At 45.5% G+C, this 25,307-nt stretch overlaps 1 protein-coding gene across 1 annotated transcript in view; it reads right to left on the bottom strand.

Annotated features, from left to right (window-relative positions):
- Positions 1–501: 501 nt before the first annotated feature.
- Positions 502–25,307, bottom strand: part of LOC126516724 (sodium/mannose cotransporter SLC5A10-like) — a 57,613-nt gene continuing 32,807 nt past the window's right edge. Inside the window, exons 4-14 of the mRNA XM_055064272.2 lie at positions 25,207–25,266; positions 24,483–24,587; positions 23,722–23,827; positions 23,412–23,492; positions 18,651–18,874; positions 15,200–15,335; positions 13,406–13,513; positions 11,404–11,723; positions 8,929–9,150; positions 6,150–6,366; positions 502–4,864 (exon numbers count right to left, since the gene is read on the bottom strand). Of these exons, the coding sequence (XP_054920247.1) occupies positions 4,638–4,864; positions 6,150–6,366; positions 8,929–9,150; positions 11,404–11,723; positions 13,406–13,513; positions 15,200–15,335; positions 18,651–18,874; positions 23,412–23,492; positions 23,722–23,827; positions 24,483–24,587; positions 25,207–25,266 (1,806 nt within the window). The 3' untranslated portion in view covers positions 502–4,637. The remainder of the gene's footprint in view (positions 4,865–6,149; positions 6,367–8,928; positions 9,151–11,403; positions 11,724–13,405; positions 13,514–15,199; positions 15,336–18,650; positions 18,875–23,411; positions 23,493–23,721; positions 23,828–24,482; positions 24,588–25,206; positions 25,267–25,307) is intronic.

The following is a 25,307-nucleotide window of genomic DNA, read 5'->3' as shown; positions in this document are numbered from 1 at the left end:
GCCCTGCAGCTGAAGGAGTGCCTCGATCGGGTATTGCTCTTCGCTCTGCTTCCGTGTGGCGATCTGGATCTCGATCGGCTTCGTCAGAGGTCCTCCTCCTCCGTCGACTCGAACCAGCGCCCCGGTGTCTTTTTAGTGTTCTTTCCCGACCGCTCTCGCGACCGAGACTGGCCAGTCGTGTTCCCGTGCTTGGTAGCGATCAGTTTGTTAGGGCGCCTACGCGTTTCGTGCCCCGCGGCCCCACACAGGGCGCACTTCACATTCGTCTCCTTGTGGGGGTGATAAGTAAGGTAAGATACCGATAAGAACTTTCATATATCGTGCACTGCAGAATTCTATAACGTTAGTATTTGCGCAGAGCTACTCAAGGGCCTCTCTACACGTGCTGCTTTTTAGTTTATCACCTTAAACGAGTTTTTTTTTTCTTGCATTAGTCGCATATCACGAGATAGTGGCGTCATTTGACTCTCATTTGAAGTTACAAAGCACACGAAGTACAAGTAATGCGCAATTGTTTTTATTCTGTTTATTTTGTACAAACGCACGACAAACATGTAAAAAAACCCAGTGGCTTGACCCAAACGCGCAGCTTAAAACAGATGCACGGCGTCTTGAGTTGTATGATAAAAATCGCATAAATCACTGATCAACAAAGTAGAACCATTGCACATACGTTAAAACGTAGATTCATCACTTCGCAAACAACGCACATTTTCCTGCTACTGCTCTCAACAAATGAACATGGAAAGAGAACGAAATCATTGAATACCAGCTCATCATGTTTATGTGGCTTCATGGCTCTTACAAGCAGCACACAACAATCTCCAGTCCAATGATCTAAGCAATAAGCCTTCTCTTTAAAAAAATATGGTTTGTGGATCATTGCTGTGCCAGCGAGCACGTTACTTACTGGCACCCCGTAAGTAACGATTGTTACATGTCGTCAAGTACCGTAACCATGTTTCGAAGCCATAAAGAAAGGAACTTGGTTTTCACACGCATCGTGTACTTTTTCTCAATACTAAGCAGAATTGGTAGAATGCTACAGTTAATATTAAACAGATGCTAAAGTATGTTGCCCGCATAGACCGGTAATACACCCCGTACAAAGACAAATTGGTTTGGCATTACGTTTAATGAAAAGTTTCTAGAGGCAATAGTTTTCTATCCACGTAGTCTGACGTGACGTTCGTCGAAACAAAGATAACGCATCAGACATAATTTACCACAGAAAAGACTAGCATGCTTTTTGTTGACGTGTAACCCAGAAAAGCACTTCTTCACCGCCTCGCTGCTTGGCATCCTAGACACATGTAAACAGTTTCCTAGATGTAATATCGGCCAGGTCTTAAATTTTGCTACAAGTATCAACAGGGAACACAATGAAATCCTACAACACTACTAATGCATCCGAGATGAAAACGTTAAATCAATTCAAATAGTTCAGGGTTGTTTGTCTTCGTACAGTACTGAATAAATATTGGTAATGGCATGCAGTAAACGTAGCACCGATACGTCGCACTCCTTGTGGAAGTGGGTCATCAACGCATCTCTAAAATTGACAGGCATGGCTTCGTGTAAAAATAAACTTCGTGCGCTCTTCTCGCTCATGCGGGGTTCAAAAGTCTACGCTTAGCATATGCTGAAACACCCTTGCTAGAAACATATTTACAAAGTTGAACCCCATCAAGGTGCCAAGTGTATGAAATGAATTATCTTTGAAGCTCGCACGTGGCACGCCGATATGTAAACACACACACAAACACACACACACACACACACACAAACAAACAAACAAACATTTGTATTCAAGCCTGAGTGGCCCGACCACAAAAGAATGAACAACGTCGCCACCCGTACCTATGATAACTCGACTGAAACCGAGTTCCTGCAGTATTCCATGGTTATCGAGTCATGGAGCAACGCAGTTCAGCCAGCACTGACATTGCTGTCCTTGCTCTTTTTTTTTCCTTCTAGACGGCGAAACAAAGTGAAAGACTCACTGATATTTGAAGATACCGGCATTTTTAACAGCGATTGTGTAATTACGTTGGAAGAAACCGGACCTGTTGATTGTCAAGACTTGACCTCAGAGCATTACAAGATAGGACAGCCACTCACTAGAAAGTATGTGCACTACGCAAACAATGTCACCAGTAGCGTACACCTCAGTGTTGACATCGTGTTTTGTTGTCTCATCTTCAGACTTTACCGGCCAGCTTGTGCTGGTTGCGCATGAACTGTGCATGTAGATAAAAACGAGTGTACTGCAGTGGTGGAAGACGGTGGGCGCTTCTAGATCCATTATTCTAAGTCACTTATTGAAGGAACATTGCTCCTCGGGCAACATATGCAGAGTTGATTGCAGTAAAATAAGCCAACCAGACCCAACTGAGGCCCGTATACCTTCCAACCTGTATTTTTCCCCTATGTACCGTGCACTGTGTACGCATAAAAAAAGGAAAACACTGCCGCTATTCTTTGGTTCACACAATCTCCGCTATTGATTTCAGGAACATTTGAGCACCGCGGTGGACAGCCGCCCGTTCCCGCAAGTACTGAATGCAGCTGAGAATCCTCGAACTGTTAACTCAACCACAGTGATACAGAGCCCAACCGCGCACCGTAAACAAGAGTGACGTAGGGAAAGCGAATAAACAGATTTGACTTCACTTGAATGAGTACGGGCCAAGTAAAAGCAGCGCTCGCATTTGCCATCTTTGCTTTCTTCTTGATGTTGGCTCTGTTTGTCTTTCTTTCTTTCTTTTTCGCTATTTGATGATGCACAATTTTGTCCAAGTTATGAATGTCATGAGTCAATCACACCCAAGGTTCCTGTGGCAACGTGACCCCTCTTTGTGTGCGGAAACTTTTGTGTCATTCTGACAGCGCCGGGAGGCTCTCGGCTCCTTGCGCATTCGAGAGTGTGCACTGAATTCGAAGGAGTGAGCCCTAGCGTTCGTGAGGCGAGTATATAAAAAGCCACGGACTCATCTGTCCTATGCTTTCAACTCTAAAACTAGCAAGTGTCCTGCTTTGTAAAAGAGAAGCTATACAAAAGAAAAGCTACAGCGTCGCAGCACAGACAATGCACAAACACACACAGACACACACGCTGAATCACGGATCAGCAGTCTCTCTGCAACGTATGTGGCTTGCTATCACAGACTCCACAAGTTTGAGTTGATACGTTCCGCACAGTGTCACCGTCTTGTGACGCAAGGAGGTAAGTTTGCGTGCGTCCGTCATCCGGGCGAGTACCGGTAGCTACCAGTTAAGAAACAGCTTTTTTTTTTTTTTGCATAGAGGAGACGTACTATTGCCCACGTTCATTGGAATAACAGAAGCGTTCACGAACAGCGCGGCTGGTTACGTCTCGTGAAGTGATGGTCAAGCTCGCCGTGTTGAAAACTTCATTGTGTTGCGCAACATCTCGAAACAGAAGATACTTGAATAGCTTCGTAACGATTAGGTCACTACCGACACGTTTGCAAAATCCGGCAGGCCGAATAGGCATTTCCAGTGCAATGAGGGTTACACGCGTATGGTTAAACCGAGCCTCGCAAGGTATCGCCACCAGCACTGCTGTTCCCGGAGAAGAGTTCCGGCATTTCGCATGTGGGGCTATAGTACGTCTCCTCTACGCTGAAACACTAATGATCTTCGGACAACGCCCGACGGTGCGTGGAACTAATGTCCCGCCACCAAGGCGATCGTCAGGTGAGGCGCTGTCCCAAATTGTTGTGGTGCTGCTGTCCCGACGCGTACCTCAGCGATACGTCCGCCCTCGTGTGGAGACACTGCGATACTCGCACACATGTTCTGGGAGGCTAGGAACGCTCTTCCCGACTCCACCTCGGACAAGTGGGAGAAGTCCCTCAGAAGCTCACTACTCGCCGACCAGCAACGGGCTGTCCAGTAGGCCCGCGAAGCGGCCGCCAGGTGCACCCTGTCCTACGTGGGAGAAACCCTACGTGGGAGACGCCCACTACGCGCTAAGCGCGTCCTGCAGGACCACATTAATGTTTTCCAGTCCACCGCTCCAGCACTGCCGACGGCTCTATACCCAGTTTGATACATAGCAATCAACGCTGTGGAACGTACGCAAGAAGTTCGGTCGAGAAAAGTTATCCCTCCGCACGTTCCGTCCATGCTTTGTTGCACGCCAACAGCGTTCGCTCGTGCGAGCACGCACGTAAGGCTCCACGCGACGGGTTACAAATGAAGAAAGAAAACCCGAAAAGAACAACAAAAACAAAAATAATGACCTAAAACAACGCATTAGCAGCCGTATACCGCATTGTGTTCGATTCTAAGGATTAAAACTTGTTTCTTTCAACACTCAGCCTATATAAAAAAAAACAGTAGCGCACAATTGCGCACAATTACGGTCAAAAAGACATCGAACTATATCCAAGTGTGAGCGTAGCCACTGCAAGAAGTCTCTCTAGCCTCCACAGCGTTGACAGCTATGTATGGAAGGGAGTATAGAAACAAATGAGGCACGGCCGGAATCATCGTCACTTGCACTGTCTTAACGATGGCGTCCCGAAGCACAAGTCCCACGTCGAGTGGATTGAGAGCGGCGTCGCACGGTAAATTCCTCGCTCGGTAACTGGCCACTGAAGTGTTGCTGCTCAGGCGTAGAAGCCCCAGACGAACGCGCATATGGCGATGAGTACGACGGCGTTGACCGTGCAGGCGGCGCCCCACACGCGGTGCTCGTCCAGAGCCTTGACCGCATCCTGTGCCTCCTGCTCGGGACTCACGGGCGGCGGCTGGTTGGCCGCCATCGCCTGTTCTTCCTCGTGCGTAGACGTGACGCCGCAGAGGCAGAACAGCGCCTTCTTGAACCCACGCAGTTCTGCGAGCGCGAAAGAGCCAAGAATGAAACGCTTAACGGTGAACAACTTCCACGCTATAGTTGGTCTGGTCGCTATTTCGACCTGTGTGAAAATGCAAAAATAAACGATTGATTGATTGATTGATTCATTCATTCATTCATTCATTCATTCATTCATTCATTAATTAATTAATTAATTAATTAATTAATTAATTAATTCATTCATTCATTCATTCATTCATTCATTCATTCATTCATTGATTCATTGATTCATTCATTCATTCATTCATTCTGTGACCCCATAGCGCTCGCGAGACCCGGACGCAGGAGAATAGACAGAGGCAGATGCAATTTGAAGAAAGGAGATAAAGGCAGGCGCAAAATCGTGGAAGCGGACTTGTTGCGTCAGCTGTCATCTGTGTCGCTTAAAAGTGAATTGGCTTATCTGGACTCAGCGTTGAAAATAAACAAAAGCGCGCCGTTCCTGCCTGTCTTGCGATGCCCGCGTCGCTTAAGCAATGTGGTTCCCGCAGTGCCTTAGCAGTGAACTTTGCGCAAGTGTACAAGCGTAACAAGCGTGGAGGTTTGGCCGCGTTGGTAAGGCATATTAAAGAACGCTCGAGCGCAGTATAGGGGACACGGGGGAAGCCACCGACTAGACTCACGCAAGAACTAAGCCGCGCCCTCCATTGAGATTAAACCTTCGTGGAACCTCGGCAGATGTGCGCAAATTCCTAGGATCCACACATCTAGTGCAGCGTCAGCCATGCCTGCGCGCAGCCCCATTGGTACCCGAGAATCGTTTCGGGGTGAGTCCCGCGGCTCGCCGGTTCCGTACAGGAACCGAACCCGCAACCTGCCACTGAGATACTGCAGCGGGTCGTCGATTAGAATATCGCGCACATAGGTGTGCTTTATGCGGAACTGCTTGACTACGCAACTTAAATACAACCTAGTAATGTACGGCTTTACCGAAAAATCTAGTTAACTTTTAGGACACCCCCCGGTGTCTGTACAAAGTCTACTTGGTTCCTGCAAAGTTTCATTGCAATACGTCTTTTAGTTTTTGTTGTAGCAATCGTTGGACATTTCGCGCACACTGACGCGAAGAGACGAACTCGCAGAGGGCAAGACAGGTGTGAATTGGAAGATCTATCGAAAGGAGGCGTTAAAGAAAAATAAAACGCTATGCTTGAAAGGACTGAAATGTCGGCGTCGGCAAGATGGAGCTTTAATTAACCGTTCGCATATATGCTACGTGCAAACCTTCGCTATATCTGCGAACATCTATCGAGAAACACGGTACCTTTGCGTGGGGCTTGCATCACTTCGTGCGGCGACGTGTGGCCCCGAATGGTCATGGGCACATCGTTGGACGCCAGATTGTCCGCGCTCTTGTTGTAGGCCAGGTTGTCAGCACCTCCGGTGACTGCGCTGACCGTGGGCGGCACCTTCTTGTGTGGCCTGTCTAGTTCTTCCCTCACCTCGGTGCTGAACCTCGTCGAGTAGGTCAACCGATAGAGCTGCACGGACGGCAGAATACGAGCGACTTACAACAGGAAAGACATCAAAATTGTGCTTTATGATATTTAAGTTTCAGCGCACTTCCTTGCCTACTACCCCCACGCACTGTGAGAACGGCTGGGCTTCTGTCCTCGGCGCAACCTAATGCAGTAGGCATTTTGTCGAAATACTTCATCTTCGTATAGCAGGCCATCTGTGAAATTGATGCACCTCCAAAGCCAGCCCATTGTCACTGTAATAAAATAGATCCTAAATGCGATACCAAATGCGACAGCATTTTTTAGGAACCCCACCGACTTTCCTATAGCTTGTCACTAGGGTAAACACTCGCTACCGTGGAGGAAGGAAAAATATAGGAGGGAGCAATTAAGTCACGCAACCGGCCTTGGCAAGCGAACGCTCCGTGAAACCACAATGGTGGCCCAACACGTGACCTCTTGCGGAGAGGTCGCGGAGCAAGTATCGAGATTCGCCGAAACGTTTGGTTCCCAGTAGCTATGCCAGTAGTTTTTATTCTGTGAGCGCTTGTTCAGCTACCCTGCCGTGGCTCCGCCTGCAGAGTGGGAACACTAAAACCAACCACGAACTTTGACGTGTGATCACGTGTTGGGCCACCAGGTTTGGCTTCGATCGCGTTGTGGTATGCTCTCTCCTTTCTTTTTCCTTCTTCCATTCTCGCTACGCTGGCGGGGCCGTCACAATAGTGAAGTGGCTGAAGTGACGGGGCCCTGTTTATTCCATCGCACGTTATGTGCATAGAGGTGCTCAAGTCAGTGGTTGGCCCGTGTCACTGGTAACACAGTAACATCATAACAACGTGGCATTATTGATAATTCTGCGGCCCTTAAATGAGTAGTGGTATCCGGAGAATGTAGCGTGATTACTGCTTGCTTCGTGTCCGGATTTTCGCGCGATATCTATAGTACCTCTTCAGTCACGCGGGGGCATGCGTGTTACATATCATCACGCAGTGGTTGATGGTAAGGCAAACGGAACACTGTGGAAAGTCTCAGTTAGAATCTAACTCTCTAATGGGCCAACTTGTGCACAGAAAAACAAGCGACACTCATGTTCCAATGACAGCGTCGAGCACAGTCCTCGGTCGTCGAATCTGAGCTGTCGGGTCACGTCCATCCGTTACTTATACGTTTATCACAGTGCATTCCAGAGTAATCGCTGTTGTTCGCGTGCATTCAAGAATGTACAACGATACTCGCGTCGCACCCTCAACGTGATTTGACAAGACTCTGCGACATAGAGTCGGCGACAACGTTTAAAAATTTTCCAATACAGAAGACGCGTCATACGCCGAGCAATAACTTGATAGCAGTGATAGTCCGGCGACAAATGCCCACCGGCACAAAGCAAAAGAAAAAAGAAGGAAAGAAGCGCTCGTGACTAAATATGTTCGCTACACGTGGCACAATAAAACTAACACAGACTACAGAAGTAAAAGCTTAAAAGAAGAAAAAACCGACACCTCGTAGGGGAGCTGAAATGTCGTTTTGCTTCTTGTGAATGTTGCCATTTTGTTTCTTGCTAACGTTGCCGTTTTGTTTCCTGCTAACGTTGCCGTTTTGTTTCTTGCAAACGTTGCTAACAACGGGAGCATTGTTCGCAATGGTTACGCGTTAAGCTTGCGTGCAATATAAATCTAAAATAGGTGGCGCAAACAGCGCGTGAAAGCAGTCGGAAGTATGCAGTCAATGCGATTGAGCGAATGCGCCGTCGTTTGAATGTGCAGTAATCCTTGATGAAGACGTGCTATCCGGTAGCGCTCAGTACCGGTGACGCGTGTGTTGTCCGGTCAATAGTATCTCCAAAGGAGGTGTCAGCGTGATCAGCCGATAGCAGTTGTCAATGAATTTATTTTCCCAACATCACAGCAATGCTGCTTAGGTCTACAATCAAACTCGCCGGCTTCCCCTATACGTAAGCTTGGTTGCGGTAAACGCACGGAATCCGGTTTGTTTAAAACTTCAAATAAACTTTCGTTGCGAGTGCAACGGTGCGCCGTCCTCTTCATTTTGTCTCCTCGTCTTCTGCGCGATGCTCAAATTGAAATTTTGACTCGTAAGTACCGTTTCTGTTGAGTTGTTGAGTTGAGTTGTTGTAGGCTACTGGTGGGATTAGCCTTGCAGTTGCTGCCGGCATTTACCGTTTCTGTGCTGCACGCCATGCATAGCAGGCAACACAAGGGCAAGAAAGAGTTCTCGTACTGCTCGCATTCGCGTTCGAAAATAGTGCGTCACATACGAAACACATATATATGGGTAGTTGTCATGTATTTCGACGTAACGTTGACTTTGACACTTTTTTTTTCTCCAAATATGACACGATTATGCCATGATTGCGTCACAGTGATGCGATACTTTTTAGTATATGTACCTTTGGGTGACCTATGAATCAAATTAAAAGTAGCGCCCGCCCTTGTCTTCCTTTTTTTGTTTTGTTTTTGTGTGCGTGTGAGTGCGTGCGTGTGCGTGCGTCTGTCCACCGCTTTGCCCTAAGCTACCATGGTCAGAACGCACGAAGCAGGCTATAACGTTTAATGTACTCACATGTCTTTCGTCGATGGGCGGCGTGAGCAGGCTGATGACGGCCGTGGAGACAAGCGAAATGAGGAACAGTATCGATCCGAAGTGCAAGTAGTGTACTTGCGAGATGATGGCGGGCCTGGGGTCGACTTCCCCGCTGCCGCAGGTGGGTACCGTGTACGAGAACTCCCAGGCGAAGCGAGCAATGCCGACAGCCAAGCCGATCATCAGTCCCCAGAAGGCGCCCTGCGACAGACGAATTCGAGGCTCCCGTGAGTTCGAACCCCAGTGGGCTGATGACCACGGCGACGTGACAACCGTCACCATGTGACAACCGGCGTAAAGGAATGAAAATATAGGCGAACATAGTAAACCCGGTTTCGAACATTTGAGAGGAATCTTTAGCTCGGAGCCAATTGCGATTTCCTTATTCAAATTGGTGAACTTGAACCACGCATTCTACGCAGCGACAGAAGAAACGGGATGACAGACGAGCGCTTCTCGTCTGTCGTCTGTCCTTGTGTATATTTGTGCTGCGGTTCAGCAATATGGTGTACCGACAAGCCCAAACAGCCATATTACTGAAGTTCTTTATTCAGGTAACCCTTGCAAAAGTTATACACGAAGTTGAATTGCACTTCAACTGAAAGACTACCAAGAGTAAACAAAAACTGAATAGAAAGGCAACATAATTCCTATGAACATTTTGTAAGCGAAAACACAGCAATACTTGCATGAAAGAACCGCTCGACCAATTTGGATAAAGTTTATTGCATTTGAGACAAAGAGCTAAATTCTAGCGACTCTAGGAAGCATACGTTTTTATTTATAGCCTGTGATATTTTGCGAAAACTTCCGAAACGGAAAAATACATTGTTGCACCAAAAAAGGAAAATAAAGACTTGGGAAGGAAGAGTACGAAACGACAGATTGAGCGCTTTTGATTGAGCGATTGAGCGCGTTTCGTACTCTTCCTTCCTAAGTCTTTATGTTCCTTTTTTGGCGCAACAATGTATTCTTTAGATCCCAACCAACTCGCCCAGCAACAAGTTCTACTCATCTTCCGAAACTGGTATGTTTAATAAAAAGTTGAAGCGCGGACAAAGTGTTGATTTGGGCTAGTTAGTAATCCATAAACCAGATTATTGGCGCAGAATGTTAAGACAGCACTGAAGCCTTAAAAACCTCGTGCCTGTTTTGTGTGCTTCATCGTTTTCCTAATATTCCGCGCTAAACGTCAAAGTTCCGAAGCACGGAGTTTAGAAATGCGTAACTCTGCACCAAAAATAGATATCGCAGTTCTGCAAACTGCATCTGTTAGATAACTTGAATTGGAAAAATTTTGTGTGTGAATTTACAGCTTACGTAAAGATTGTTACAGCGTTTACGAGGGTTTTTCAAAAGTCGTGCTTATAGTTTATGGCGGTGTGCATAATTCAAAGCGGTGTATAGCACATCAATTTCGTTCGATTTAGACGTCTAAGAGGTGCAGTTTACAGAATTGCGTCATTATTATTTATGAGTAAGTTACAGAGTTGAAAATATCTAACTTCGATTTCTATTGTTATTTTTTTATTTTTTGCCATTTACAACACTTTATTGTGAAAACAAAAGAAAGAGAGACGGACTACACTAGAAGGGATGCATGGTCGAGTTAATGGTAATTCCTGTTTTGGAAAGTAACAGGCCTGAACGGACGAAGACTTAGGCAAAGAAGAACACGACACGGGTGCTGTCTCACAACGTGTCACAATGTTCTCGTACATTTAGATAGGAGCGCCCTTTATCAAGCTTAGCTGCTCGAACTGTTTTCGCGGCAAAAACGAAAACAAAGGTGGCGATACAGGAGGCGCCACCTTGAAACTCCCGCGATGCCACATGTTTAGAGCATCTGCTGGGGATCACAGCTTGGCGATAGAGGAGCTACCCACATAACTTGGATAGCTTTTTTTTTATAACATTTTTCTTAGCAATAAACGCCTAACGCACCGAGGAGTTCTTTGAAATCCACGGCGTAATAACGCTGGCGTAAATAACACTGCCGTTAGAAAAAAAATATACATTTAGCCTTCACCTTTCTCCGCTAGTAATCAACACCCGTTTCCCCGAAACACGCGCAAATATAGTTTCTCACGCCTCTTGCCAAACTGACTTAGCGAAGCTGTTTATCGACTCCCTATTTATTAATATCTTTATTTGTATATTTTATCTGTTCATTCGTTCATTAAGGGAGCCTAACTAAAGGTGCCAGTTGGAGAAGGGGGTAGCGGATAGCAAAATGTACTCGCGTCAGCCGCAGACCGAATCGAGAAAAAAAAAACAAGCAAGAAACAAAGCGAATACACATCGATTTATGGAACGTGTTATGGACAATGCTGTGGGCGTAGTGCCGACTGCCGATGCTCGTGCAGCGTGTAGCATGTTTAGACACGCGAGCAAAGAAATCGCGGGAAGAATGACTGCGTTCGAAGGGAAGGGGCACGCAGGGTATCCACTCACGGGTTCGTTGACTCGCTTCCAGGAGATGGCCATGACGTAGACGGCACACACGGGCGGAGCCAGGTAGCTGGTGACGCTCTGGATGTAGTGGAAGAGCTGGCTGCTCGGGAAGTGCTCGATGATGGGGATCCAGACGATGCTCAGCGCCACGAGCACGACGACGAAGGAGCGGCCCACGATGAGGAGCTCCACGTCGGAGGCGTGCTTGCGGAACTTCTTCCAGATGTCGATGGTGAAGATGGTCGACGAGCTGTTGAATATGGACGTCAGCGACGACATGAGGGCGGCCAGCATCACGGACAGCATCATTCCGCGAGCACCTGCGAATGCCGAGGACCAGAAGTGTGGGGGAAATTGAAACACGCCGTTCTCAGAGCGTTTCTTTTTTCTTTTTCGTTTTTTCTGTGTGTGGCTTCACTTTCTTGAAAGAGCAGCAAGTACACATATGCGCTCTTCGCACCGATGGCTTGAGAAGCTAGTGGCTGGTCCGACGTGCGACATTCGTTTAAGGGCTTAGCTAAAGGACGAAAACATCGCGAGATAACATACGTTATTGCTTAATAATGATATAACACCCTAAAATAGCCGGCAAGAATTACAAGAAGCTCATTACAGGATTTAAGAAAACAACATCAATCGAGAAAACTGGGCTACCGTTTGAGAACCTAAATGAACGCCTTACTAAAGAACACGATCATATTCAAGACCAGTGAGAAGCTCAAGGTACATCCTTATTAGACATGTAATGAAATCTGCAGGTTGTCCAGTAACATTTGGCGGCTCCAACTTCAACTGGTGCCCCATTAAAAATTTTCTCGCCACCAAGTTGGATAATCCGTCAGCTATACACGTTGTTAGAACTTGTTCGATTGAAATTAGAGGTTGGATTGCGCAACATTTTTACGAGACACAGAAGAGACACACACCACAGAGCGCTCTGTGGTGTGTGTCTCTTCTGTGTGTCTCGTAAAAAATGTTGCGCAATCCAACCTCTAATATGCTATACCAACACGCCCAGTCGTCAACCTTGGCAAGTTTCGATTGAAATTGCAGCTGGATGCCTGCCTATAATAGCAAATTGGAAAGAATAAGCGGCCTAAAGAGAGACAACTGGTGTGCATAATGTTCTTCATCAATACGTAAGTGATGTAATTTCGCAGTGACAAGACAGATAGTACGTGGAACTTCGAAAGCTGCGTGTTGTTATGGTAGTCAGCGGAACAAAAAAAAAAAGAAAGTACCAAATCTAGAAAACGAAGTTAAGTTTAGTGCGAGAAAATAAAGTACACAATAGAAAAATTATTATTATTATTTCTTTTGAACACATCTGTATTCTTGAGAGGAAAGGGAAAGCGAGGAGCAGGCTGACAACTGCCACCTGAAAGGGCGCAACGACGCCCTACTCTTCAGAAAGGAGATGACAGAAACATATAAACGGAAGATAGAAAGAAGGAGAAGAATGAGGGAAGAAAGCGCGACCAGTTTTTAATGAGCTGTTGCAAGACTGATCGCAATTGCAACGCTTGGCATGTCTTGATTAAGGGTTCTGATAGTGCTGCTGCGGTTTCTGCAACCTTCGCAGAAAAACCTTCTTCGCACGAGAAATGCACTGACGATTCCACTTTTCGTTCGTTTGGTGGCTCATTTTGTCAGGATCCAAGAACAAAACAAAAATTTTGCTGTGCATTAGAAGTGCAGTGCAGATAGGAGTTGAACGTAAATGCGTGGATACAACAGCGCACACGGACGCGAGGCGCTAAACAAATGAACAGCGAGGAACGCCTGCCTATTTACTCTAAAAGTGAATGCCGGAAAGTCTTGTTGCCTTGTTGAAGAGAAAGATCATGTTAGGAGATAGATAGGAGTAAGAAGAGTGTAGGGGCCAGGATTCATTATCCGCATGCTATGCGTCAGCACAGTTTTTTTTTTTTTTTAACACAAACTGTGTGCGAAGCGATCTGTTCCTTCTCGATTCACATGCTCCTACTTGACGTTCACTTACCGACGGGCATGAGCTTGACGACGAGCAGCGGGTAGGCGATGTTGGTGCAGCCATTTTCGCTGCCACAGACTTCGCGGCAACGATCAGGGTTCGAGCAGCCGACAAGGTCTGTTCGCGACGAGGAAAAAGAAAAAGAAGCGCGAAGCGGCGATCTTCAGTTTCTCGTTACGTGCGATTGACTACAACATTACCGCGTCGTCATCGAGTTTATCAGTTCTTGCTGCACTAAGACTGCAGCTTTCTCTCGCAAGTTTTATGACGTGACCGCGCAAACAGTTCTTGAAAAGTCAACTTTCACGAAGAACGGCGGAACCAACGGAACTGACGTATTGCTACGTTCAAGATATAATTTTTTGTCGCGCAGATCTTAAATAAAATGCCATTCTTTACAACAGGGACCCACTTGCCTGCTTTAGTTGCACGTTAAAAAAAAAAAAAAACCTGCTTGACGAAATATAATATGGAGCACCCAACTGTAGCCTTTCTGGCAGCAAGTTTGTTGTCTCGGGACATTAAAGGCACACTACAAGATTAAAATAATTTGAGCTTTGTTAGTAAATTACCCTGCCCACAATATGAAAAAGCCACTCGTACCGCTAGAAGACTCCTTGGCAAAGCCGGAAGAGACAAGAGCAAAATACCGGGCATGACACCGCCTTGAAATTCCCGCACCAAGGAGCCGTCACATCATGAAGTTTGGCGGCGTCTCTTCGGGTCTAGTTAGGCGTTTAGCGGTAAAAATAAATTACCTTGTATTCTAAAAAAAGCGAGAGACTGAACTTCGAATGTTTTATGGACTTTTACTTGAACAATAACGGCCGAAGTGCGCAAAAATACTTTGCCATCCATGACGTCACACTGACGTACTGGTCATGGAGTTTCGATGCGAAATTTTAAAAGAAAAGTGAAACTGCCTCACTTTCTCTTTTGATAATCAACCGGTTACCATGAAATCAGCGAAGGTAGAGTACCTTGGGGATACTTTATCAATCTAAGCTGTTTCAGTGTTTCTAATTAATGCCCACAGATGGTTTATGCTAAATATTCAAAGGTTTGCTCTTGGTATTTTACCGATTTCAGCCCAACAAACAAGGACGACTCACTGACTTCAACAAAACTGACATGTTTCATTCCAGTGCACATCCCCCTCCCCCTTCAGCCACTGCCACTGCTAGCCCGCGTAGAAACTGCATTTTACCTAAACCTCTATTTTACGAAATTTTCGGTTTAACGAAGGGTTTTCGTTTCTCAAACACATGTTGATGCAGCTCATTGCGTTGAAAACATTGAAGCAACGAAGCGAACTCAGCGTCTCGGCCGGTTTGACGGTATTTTTTTTTTCTTTAAGGTGGGGTGGGGGGAGGGCGTATGGGTAAAATATGGTTGAACATGCTTTCCGTCCAGATGACGGACACCACTGGCCTGTTAAGAAATTTTTTGTTTTCCTCTCTGTCATCTTTCTAACCCCTATCCCCCATCCCCAGTGTAGGGTAGCAAACCGGAGACTCATATCTGGTTAACCTCCCTGCCTTTCCTCTTCATTCTCTCTCTCTCTCTCTCTCGACGCTCCCATGAAGGCCCACTAGACCACTCAACGGGCGCCGGCAACGTGTGTACACAGGCAAACATATCATGTTCATTTCTCTCGATTAAAGATGTGAAACATTCGCGCAAATGGCTCCAGTGCGTTATATTTAACGATGTTCTCGGTTTAACGAAATAATTTCCGGGTCCCGTCTGCTTCGTTAAATTGAGGCTCAACTTCACATTGAAGAAAGTATAATGGCTACTAACCTGGGTACAGGACACGAGCGGCCATGCCGGGCAGGACAAGGAGGTACAGAGGGAGAAGTTTGAGGTAGCCGGCAAGGATGCAACCAGCCTTGGCGTGAACCATGTTCTTCGCAGAAAGGGCCCTCTGGACGATAACCTGCAAAGAGCGAGGTGTCACACGTTAGAAATTGTAGGTGCATGGATTCCCGTGTCGGCAATTCACGCGATATGCTAACAGCGCCTCCAGAAATCGCTTCAGTGATTTTTGACCAAAATGGGCAGCACTTCAACAAATTTCTACCTTGATGATAATCCGCTCTCATTTGACAACCTTTCGTTTGTCTACAGTTCAGTTGACTCTAATCACTGCAGTGGCCTCGCTGTTAGCAGTATTATAGATAAATGAAGCAATTAAGTCACGTCCACATTGTAGGTAAAGGTAAGTTCAAATTTATACGAATCTACCGGTTGAAACACCTAAATCGGCGAACTGAAATCACAGAGTGCTAATTAACCCTGTATATTATTAGCGCATTTCAATTGTCGTCGAAGAATGAAAGTATTGTGGTCTGCATCATTGCGACTGATGTCTTTTTCTCCTGAACGTTCCAATAAGTGATCTACTGATGATGTAAAAGAGAACCAAAAGATGCCTTTAAGGACGCATTCCGCGGTGTGTTGAATGGTCAAGAAGAAACCACTGTCACAAATACTAACGTGCTTCATAAATATAATCGTCAAAGGTCTCCTAATGCAGTTTCGTCGTGACGCGAAGACTACAAAAAAAGGAAAGCACACTTTATTGTGACGTTTGTAGTAGTCACTGAAGTCAGTGAACTCCACAAGGTATCAGCCCATTGCACATTTTGCTTAGAAAAATGCCTTTTTTCGCAAGCTTTAATCTGGCAAAGAATAGATTCTTTTTTGTCGTCTGATCACTGTCGCCCACCTTTCCAGCCGCCATTTCACGCTGAATATATATATGAAAAAGACATCGTACAAAATGCTTCAGCAGATGGCTATTGCGACCATTTATAGTGTTCCGCAATTTACATGTGTCACAAACAACTCAGCTGCTTTTATATTATCTCGAAAACACGCAAAAAGTGCACATCGCCCGTGAAAAACGACGCGCAAAGCGCTCTGGCCATCTTGCGACACAAACCAAGAGAGCGCAAGCCTCGGGAACTTTTGTTCTTTCTACATTCCTCATCACAACGTGCTTCTCTCGAGCGCTGCGAGATGGCGCAACAGCACTGGTTGATTCGACTGCCGGGCTTCTGTGGAAATAAACGCTGCTTACGGTTTGTAGTTGTAGTTTTTCTTTCTTCCTTCCTTTCTTTCTTTCTCAAGAATCGCGCCGCGAGTGTTGTTTTCTCTCCAACAAGCAGATCCGGGAGTAATTTTCATGCTACCCAAGCGCTTGCCATCATATAGTTAATAGATTGACTATACAGAAGAAAATTTTGTCGGGAAACCTATCGTGGTCCGAAGAAAAAGAAAACAGAACTTTGACAGCGACCGTCGTGCATCCCGCAATGTGAACAGCAATGTTGTTTTCACAACGAGTAGAAGTAGTGTTACATAACCCCACGATTACTCAAAACAAACTACGAATATAAACACGTGGCAGTTGCGAAAATGACTGATATCTGCATCGCAGACGCGCGGACGACACAGGGAGGAGCAAAGAAACAGAAGGCACTAGCGGCTCGATATCGTCTGTTTCCTTTTTAACCTCTCTGTCGTGAATTTTGTAGAAATGTACTAGTGAATTTCCAACAAGACCACCTAAACGTTAAAGAATGACGTAAAAACCATCGAATATAATTGTCAAAGTAAGCGAGTAGCCTTCTGACAATGCGCCCGTGAAGGACCGTGAGTCGACGAAATTTATTGAATGCACCAGTAACACCGAATCTGCTGTGCTTGGGCGTTATATTCTGGACATCGTGAAATTCCGCCATGTTGTCAAATTCTGCAATGGCGTCATTTTTATGCCACTCAGACTGAGGTTGTAGCAGACCCCGTGGTCAATGAGAGCTGTACAAGATAGCGGAGTCCACAACATGGCGGACTTTAACAACGTCCAGAGATAGCACCCCAAAAGGCGTTAACGCCGTTTACGAAGTGTCTCAAAAAACATTATGTTTATTAAAAGGCAGCTATTTCCGCAGCTATGAATTGCGATTGAAGTCATTCGTTACGCAGTGACGCCAGGATATTACTCTGTATAACCTCCGCAGGCTTCCTAGTTTTCTATGCAAGTTAATTTACAATGTTCTTTGACTCTTATTATTTCCCAAGAAATGCACATTATCCGAATGCAGTACTTGTTCGGGCATAACCCTTTTATTGGCATGACTATCGTACGCATCAACCGTGACTATCGCCGTCAACCGCTACAAATACATTATAATGAAATGAATAGTCAGCCTGCTGTTACTGGTAATCAACGGCTTTTCTTCACTTTTCTTTTTACTTTACGAGGGTGTTCAGCGCAACGCTAAACCTTTGTAATCGCTTTCAATGCTGCGTTCATTGTGTGAAAATTCTAATTTTGTTTTTTTCAGGTACGGTAAAAACAATTAGGCGCACATATTTTCTGAGCGTTTTGTCATATCTTTATGCAGTGTGTGAAATTATCCTATTATACTGTACTTGAAATTTATGTGTATTACTTTTTCGGTTCCTGCTTCGTTTCCGTGCTACAGCTAGCGATTACCTTACTGCACCTGTATTTTTTCGCTTGTTTGTATTCGGTTTAGTTTTCCTTGCGTTCATATGTTTCTACGTCCATTGCCTGCTACATGTATGTTACTAACATCCCCCGTTATTGACAGGAGGTGCCCAAGACAGTAGTATTCGCTTTGGGACCTCCTAACGCATTCGTGGTTGTAACACAATCATCATCAGTCTTCTTATGTCCACTGCAGCGCCAACGCCTCTCCCAGCGATCTCAGGTTACTCCTGCCGTGCGCCAGCTCACAGGAGCTTATGTCTGCAAGTTTACTATTTTCATACCACCACCTGATTCCCTGCAGTCCCCGATATCGCTACCATTCCCTTTGTGCCCGCTGTGTAACTCTAATAGACCACCGGTTAATAGACCACCTACGCAACATGTCCCGCCGAACTCCATGTCTAATTAACGTCGCCTGGAATATCAGCTGCCTGTTTCCTCTCTAATCCACACCTCTGTATCCCCGTCTATTAACGTCACGCCTATCATTCCTTTTTTCCTGTCTCTCGTTACGTGGTCCTTAACTTCTCAAGCTACTTTGTCAACCTCCAAGTTTGTGCCCAGTATGTTGGCAGCGATGGAGTGCAACGATTGTGTTTTCCCTTATACCAGTGCTAACATATGAAATGCACATACTAATCAATCGCTAAACTTGAACTCTAACCCCTGCGCAACTTTGTTTTCAACCGTCGTCGAATGTGATTCGAGAGCTCGCCTCCGGCCGCTCACCTGGTCCGAGCACCAGTACCAGATGCCCGAGATGGTCAGACCGAACACCATTCCCGTCCACGGTAGCTGCGGGTCAGAGGCTGTGCGCAGCAGGTGGTTGTAGTTGTCGGGCACCTTGGAACAGGACGTGTTATCTGCGTCGAACTGCACGAAGCTGTTGTTGGTCGGCTCGGCGAAGGCGAAGTCTCGCATCAGCTTCTCGTAGCCGCCCACCTTGATAAAACCTGCGCCGCGCAGACATTGGAGATCGTGTTACCGTTTCTAAAAGAATATTTGATTCTGATATTCTAATTCAATATGCGTATGCGAGTCCTCTGGCAACCTTTCACTTGCCCACAAAATCCATTATTCTGTACTTTCATTGATTTTCTTTTCATTTATTCACTTATTTAGTATTCATTGATTCATTGATCTATTCATCTATTACAGCCTCAAAGCAAGAACGTAACAGAGGGGAGTGGTCAGTGCGAAAGAAAGAAGAAAATGTCACGTAGTCGGTCATTGAAACAATAATATAACTTGGGAAACGGACGATCGATCAATACATTAAACAAATTATGGCAGAAATACAGAAATTAAGGCCCAGAAGACAAATTAGAAATATGAAACAATAGAAGAACAGACATACACATAGCATATACGGATTAACAACAAGCATATAAGTACGGATATCGAACACTATATATATATATATATATATATATATATATATATATATATATATATATATATATATATATATAGTGTTCGATATCCGTACTTATATGCTTGTTGTTAATATATAATAATATATATATAATAATATATATATATATTATATATATATATATATATATATATATATATATAATATAATATATATATATATATATATATATATATATATATATATATATATATATATATATATATATATATATATATATATATATATATATATATATATGACAACTCTATAACGCACTGTTCCTTGGTCTCCTGCGCTATAGCTTACCTGTACTGGGTGGGACCGGCAAGACCAACCTCCGTGCCCTCCAATCTGTACAAGCTCAAGCTCTGCGAATTTGCCTTGGTCTTCCCAGATGTGCGTCCACGGCAGCAACAATAGCCATCGCGCATGACCACCCCATCAACACGTATCTTCAAGTCGACACCTTAAGGATGCATATCAGGCACTTCGCCCGACTTCCATCGCATCATCTCGCCTCCCTTCCTGCCGCTCGACCTCGTTCAGCGTTTAGCAAGATTATTGCCGCCAACCATGGAACTTTACCGTCGAACTTCACGCCTGCAGCACGACCAACTCAACCGCTGTGGTGCCTCCATCCACTCCAGGCTCTTCTTGTTATTCCCGGTATCAAAAGGAAAACGGAGATGTCAACTTTCGCCCTCAAACAAACCGTGCTTTCAGTGCTACATGAACAGCACAGAGGACGCATCCACGTTTACACAGACGGTTCTGTATCCTCTAATAGTTCAGCTGGAGCAGTGGTGATTCCCGCAGAGTGCGTCACACTCAAGTTCAAGACATCTCACATTACATCATCGACGGCTGCAGAACTCGCAGCTATCCGTGCTGCTCTGGAGTTTATTGTTCACAAATCATCACATTCATGGTCCATCTTATGTGACTCAAAGGCAGCTCTTCAGTGTCTGATGTCCCCTTTCAACCATGGACCAAATGAGCAACTAGTCGCAGACATCCGACTACTCCACCATCACGCAATCAACAAGGGACACAACATCATCTACCAGTGGATACCGGGTCACTGTGGAATTTCAGGAAATGACAGTGCGGATGACGCTGCCCGGTCGGCTCATGATGGTGCCCAGATTACACCCATACCGCTGTCAAGAACAGATGCAGCCACAAGTCTTCGCTCCCTCGCCCGCGAGCTTACACAGAATCTGTGGAACACCAGTGAATTCACGAACGCACGTCTCCACAAATTGGATCCACGTCTGCAACTCCGCCTACCACCAGGGTTGCCACGAGCGGAAGCAACACTTCTGTGCCGCCTGTGGCTCGGCGTGGCATTCACAAACTCCTATTCATTCCACATTGGAATGGCCGACAGCCCTACTTGTGACACCTGCGGCTGCGAGGAGACGATTGAACACCTCCTTTGTGACTGTCCCCGTTACGCAGTGCGAAGAAAAGTGCTCGTGACCGCTCTCGCAAAACTGGACAATCGCCCCTTTACTGAGGAAAAAGCTCTAGGACACTGGTCCAGACGGGCTTCGGCACTCAAGGCCTTAAGGGCTTTGTTGAAGTTTTTAAGGACATGTGAATTGTGCGACCGCCTCTGAACGTTGTAGCGCGTAGTTTCGCGTTACTGTGTCTATTTTCCTTTTTTTTTTTTAATTTTTTTTTATATTTTTTTTTTAATTTTTTTTATTTTTTTTCCTCCTCTTCTTCTTTCTCCTTTTATTCCCTTTACCCCTTTCCCCAGCACAGGGTAGCCAGCCGGTACCTACACTGGCTAACCTCCCTGTCTTTCCTCTCCTTTGTCTCCTCTCCTCGAACACATGAACAGAAACAGAATCAGACAGTTACAGCATACTAGAACCTTTGTTTATGAACGCCAAGTTCGCAATGCATCACTATTGAAACTTCTGCATGAGGAAGACCTCAGTGCCTTTATTAAAGTGTACACTTATGCCGCCGGACAAGCTGCACAAGAACAAAACAAAATAAAACAAAACAAAACATTTGCGGTCAGTGTACAAAGTTGGTTCCACTCTTCGAAAGTGCGTGGTAGAAAGGAATAGCAGGAAGTAGTTGTACGGCGCCTGTACCCAACATTCAGCAAACACAGAATCACAGACACCCCGGTTTACCTTTTCTCGCATTTCTTCGGTAGCGCTTTGACCCCCTCCCGATCCTGTATATTCTCAAATCGGTCAATAATTTCACCACCGCGACGGCCCGTCACGTTCGGGAGCCTTTTTATCTCAGCCGTGAGACGTCAAGCTCCAATACGATATCTAAGCGAGCCTGGAGCGACTCGCATGCCTACAAGATTCCAGGCACATCTTGTAGCTTCGCAAAGTTAATATGGAGCAACCCACGCTGTTACCAAGATGTTACCCACGCTGTTACCAGAGTTACCAAGATGGCTAATGGGAACCCTGGTGCTGCGATCGTCCTTGCACATTGGGACTGATGGTCTCGTTACGTTTGGCTAAGTTAGGTTAGGGTTAGCCCACCCCTCATGCAGTACCCTTTTATGGGGCATTCGAGATTTTCAATAAAAAAATTAATAAACAAAACAAATAAATAAATAAACATGGATTTGTCTGATCTTGGTGCTTGTGACATCAGACAATTTTCTTGCGGTCTTACTACGCTTCATCTGAGTCTATTTGGCCTCAATTTCGAACGATTTTTTTTTTGTACGCGAAGGATATTAATGATCTGAGCACAGGCAAAATCATTGCGTATTCTTGCATTTATAACGCAATGTTTTGTTGGAAGCGATACCTATTCAAAGCTGTAAAGTTAGTTAGAAACCATTAAGGACGAAGCTTCGGGAAATACGTGTACAAACCAACATTCCCAATCTGGCCGAACCTTCAATATTGGAAGCCCCCGCGGACACTAGCGCCACAGTTCCACCTAGTAATTTTCCTAAGAAACCCCAGTGCGTTGTTCCAAAGGAGGTTCGGTTGTTCCACGCCGGAGGTGTCGGAGGCGAGGTCGCAAGTCTTCACGCAAATTTCGGCAATACAGCTGCGCCCGTGCCTTTCTTGTGCAAGAAATTTCAGTCAATTCAATCTGGGAGCCCTTCTATAACACGAGTATTTCTACATTTCACGTGCATTCTAACCTGAATTGGGAAGTTTTTTTTGTTTGTTGTTGTTAGTTGCATTGCACTCCTACAACTAATCAACGCAGCAACAACAAAAAAAAAGAATGACAAGAAATAATGCAGTTTGGCATCGCCAATCTGCAACAAGTTTCAGTTATAACATCTTTCATCGCTTTTTCATCGAGAAGTATATACTTCCCGCATTCATCTACGTCAAGCTCCCCAACATAGTGGATATGTCTCAAGGTTTAACCAAGCAAACTCTGATGATGCATTCCACTATCGCAACTAACCAAACGATCTCGTCAAGCTGCCCGCGCAATCGCAGTCACGGTGTTGACACAAATATCTTTCGGGGATGACCGATTCTCAGAAAGACGCACCGTTGTAGTTACTGCGATTTTGACGAACTAGTGATGTGGGTGCGTAGAAACGGGATGCGGAGAACTCGGAATGTAAAAAAAAGAAAGAAAACTCAGCATTGTTGTTTTTACTAGTACTTGTTTTTTTTTTCAGTTTTCGTCTTCGAATGACTGCGCATGTGCTGACACTATCCTTTCTGCATCTTTGTTTTTTTTAGTTTTTTTTTTCGTTCTTGCGTCTACGTTCATTCTGACGCGCCCGCATATAGCGACCGCCAGCATTCTAGGTGGCTCATAACTCACTCTTCCAATATTTACGCGGAGTCTACGTGAATTATGTCTTTCCCTCGCGTTTTTTTTTCTATCTTTTTTTTTTTTTTTTTTTTTTTTTTGAGAACAGAAATTGCCGACGCGCTGATTTCACAATGTTTGCTTGCTCGTGTGTCAGCATTGTTCGCGTGCTCAATCAAGCACGACGCTATTTCGCCATGTGACCTCGTCTCCAAGCAAAGCGAGAGAAAAAAAAAAGTGCGGACAAAGCAACGAAGCAGCAAAAGAAAAAAATGCGTTTTGGACGTCGTACTTACTCAGCACCATGAGAGCAAAGGCTCCGACAACCATGAGGATCGTCTGGACAAAGTCTGTCCAAATCACAGCGCTAAGACCACCTGCGAAATGTTTAAAAAAGAAGAGAAAAAGGGATCTCAGAAGAAAGAAGAGGCTGGCGCCTCTGGCATTTTTTTTTTCTTTTGTGGCTGGAGGCTCAAGGTAGCAAAGCTGAACATACGGCGCGCCACCCCTGAGTCGCATTGAAGCGCCGCTCCCCCAACAACAGAGTCAATGAAGGGCGTGAAATAAAAGCGCAAGGACAAAGAATGACGCAATTGTGGCGCTTACCAGCGACGGTGAATATGCAGGCGATGGCCAGGAGTACACAGACAGACACGTATAGGTTCCAGTCCAGAGCTTGTTTTATGAAGATGGCCCCGGCAAAGAGATCCGCCTGAAAAAAAAAAAAAAACATAAACAGGGGTTCCACTTCGTGTAGAACGGTTTCGTTCCTTCGCAAAGTCATCTCCGCCACATTTAATGTTATTTTTAGAGTAGAAGAAAGAAGGGGTTTGCCAAGCGAAATTATTTATAGTCGAACGACTCCCTTAGGCGCGGGCTCACCTGACTGGCTTCGCCGAATGACTAACGTACAGAGTGATTGAACAGACTGACTTAAAGGAGTGAGCGACCAGACCGATCATCAATCAGTGTCACAAGTACCTCGAGACGAAAATTTAAGTACCTAACGCTGCTAAGTGCGCAGTTTCCCTTTGACCGACCCTTTCTTTCACCTGTGCCTTCATGAGCCACCAACTCTACGTATCGCGCTGTCAAGCCATGGCATGTTGCTGCATTAATTTATTCACTGGCCCCCACAATGTATTACAAAGATCAACTGGGACACTTCGTGCGCCAAAATTCTTCCATAACTACAGGTACTGCGGCCTCAACGTGGCTGCACCAAACGCGCGAGAACACCAGACAGTACTTTGTTGCTCACCGACTTTCCTAAACACAATGTACCTGCCAGTACATGGCTGTCCCTTGCATTTCTTTTCCTTCCTATCAGTCACCGGACACAGTAAAGGCGAATAACGACCACTCACCGAGATCTTCGTGAATATGGACAGGAGAAGGGCGAGCACGGACAGGTACACTCGTATCCGCTGGCCGCCGAACCTCTTTCGCAGGTACTCCGGCATCGTGTACACCTGCAGAACAAGCCAAACGCGGTTAAGTAAGCCTCCAACCGACGTAAACATTACAGCAAACATTTCTTGTTTTAATTTTTCTGCAGTTTCGAACGTACGTCCGAATACTAAAGTGTCACCCCACTGTGCGACCGTCGTGGTCTCCTCAGTACTGCAGGCTTTCTTTTTCCAAAATAAAAGGTGTGGATTATGCCTTCCAGATTACATCACTTTACGTTGTGTTCGCAGAATTTAGCCCCCCGAGACGAGAATCAGGAAGATTGTCTCCGAGATCACACCACTGACACACAGACACCGCCCGCTCTCGGAGGCCGTGCTTACACCCTATCAGATGTCGCAGCTGCCCCAACATGCATCATGAACGTTAGCACCTTTTATTGCTTTTCCTTTTTTATTTTTCTCGTTCCTATTTTGATTGTAGAGGTAGGAGCTGACGAAATGTACGCTCTCCCTAAATCTCTCTGTAATGTGCCGATACACACCGCTACGCTCCAAACAATGCGTTATAGCCCCTTTTCTTTAGATGACTTTAGGTGCACCAGATAACTGCCGAACGCCAACTGTTTTTTCCCGTAAGGGTGATCCTAGAATATGGGTGACACTATAAAAAAAAACTTACCCCTGAAGCCACGTAGACAGGTACAAAGATCCATCCCAGGATCATGAGGATGAAGACAGCCTGCAGGAGAAAAAAAAAACTGATTACATAAAGATGTAACC

The sequence above is a fragment of the Dermacentor andersoni genome, chromosome 3 (genome assembly GCF_023375885.2).
Source record: "Dermacentor andersoni chromosome 3, qqDerAnde1_hic_scaffold, whole genome shotgun sequence".
In the NCBI taxonomy this organism is placed as follows: Eukaryota; Metazoa; Arthropoda; class Arachnida; order Ixodida; family Ixodidae; genus Dermacentor; species Dermacentor andersoni.
The sequence above is the reverse complement of the archived record's forward strand: the minus strand, read 5'-3'. Positions and strand labels throughout refer to the sequence as shown.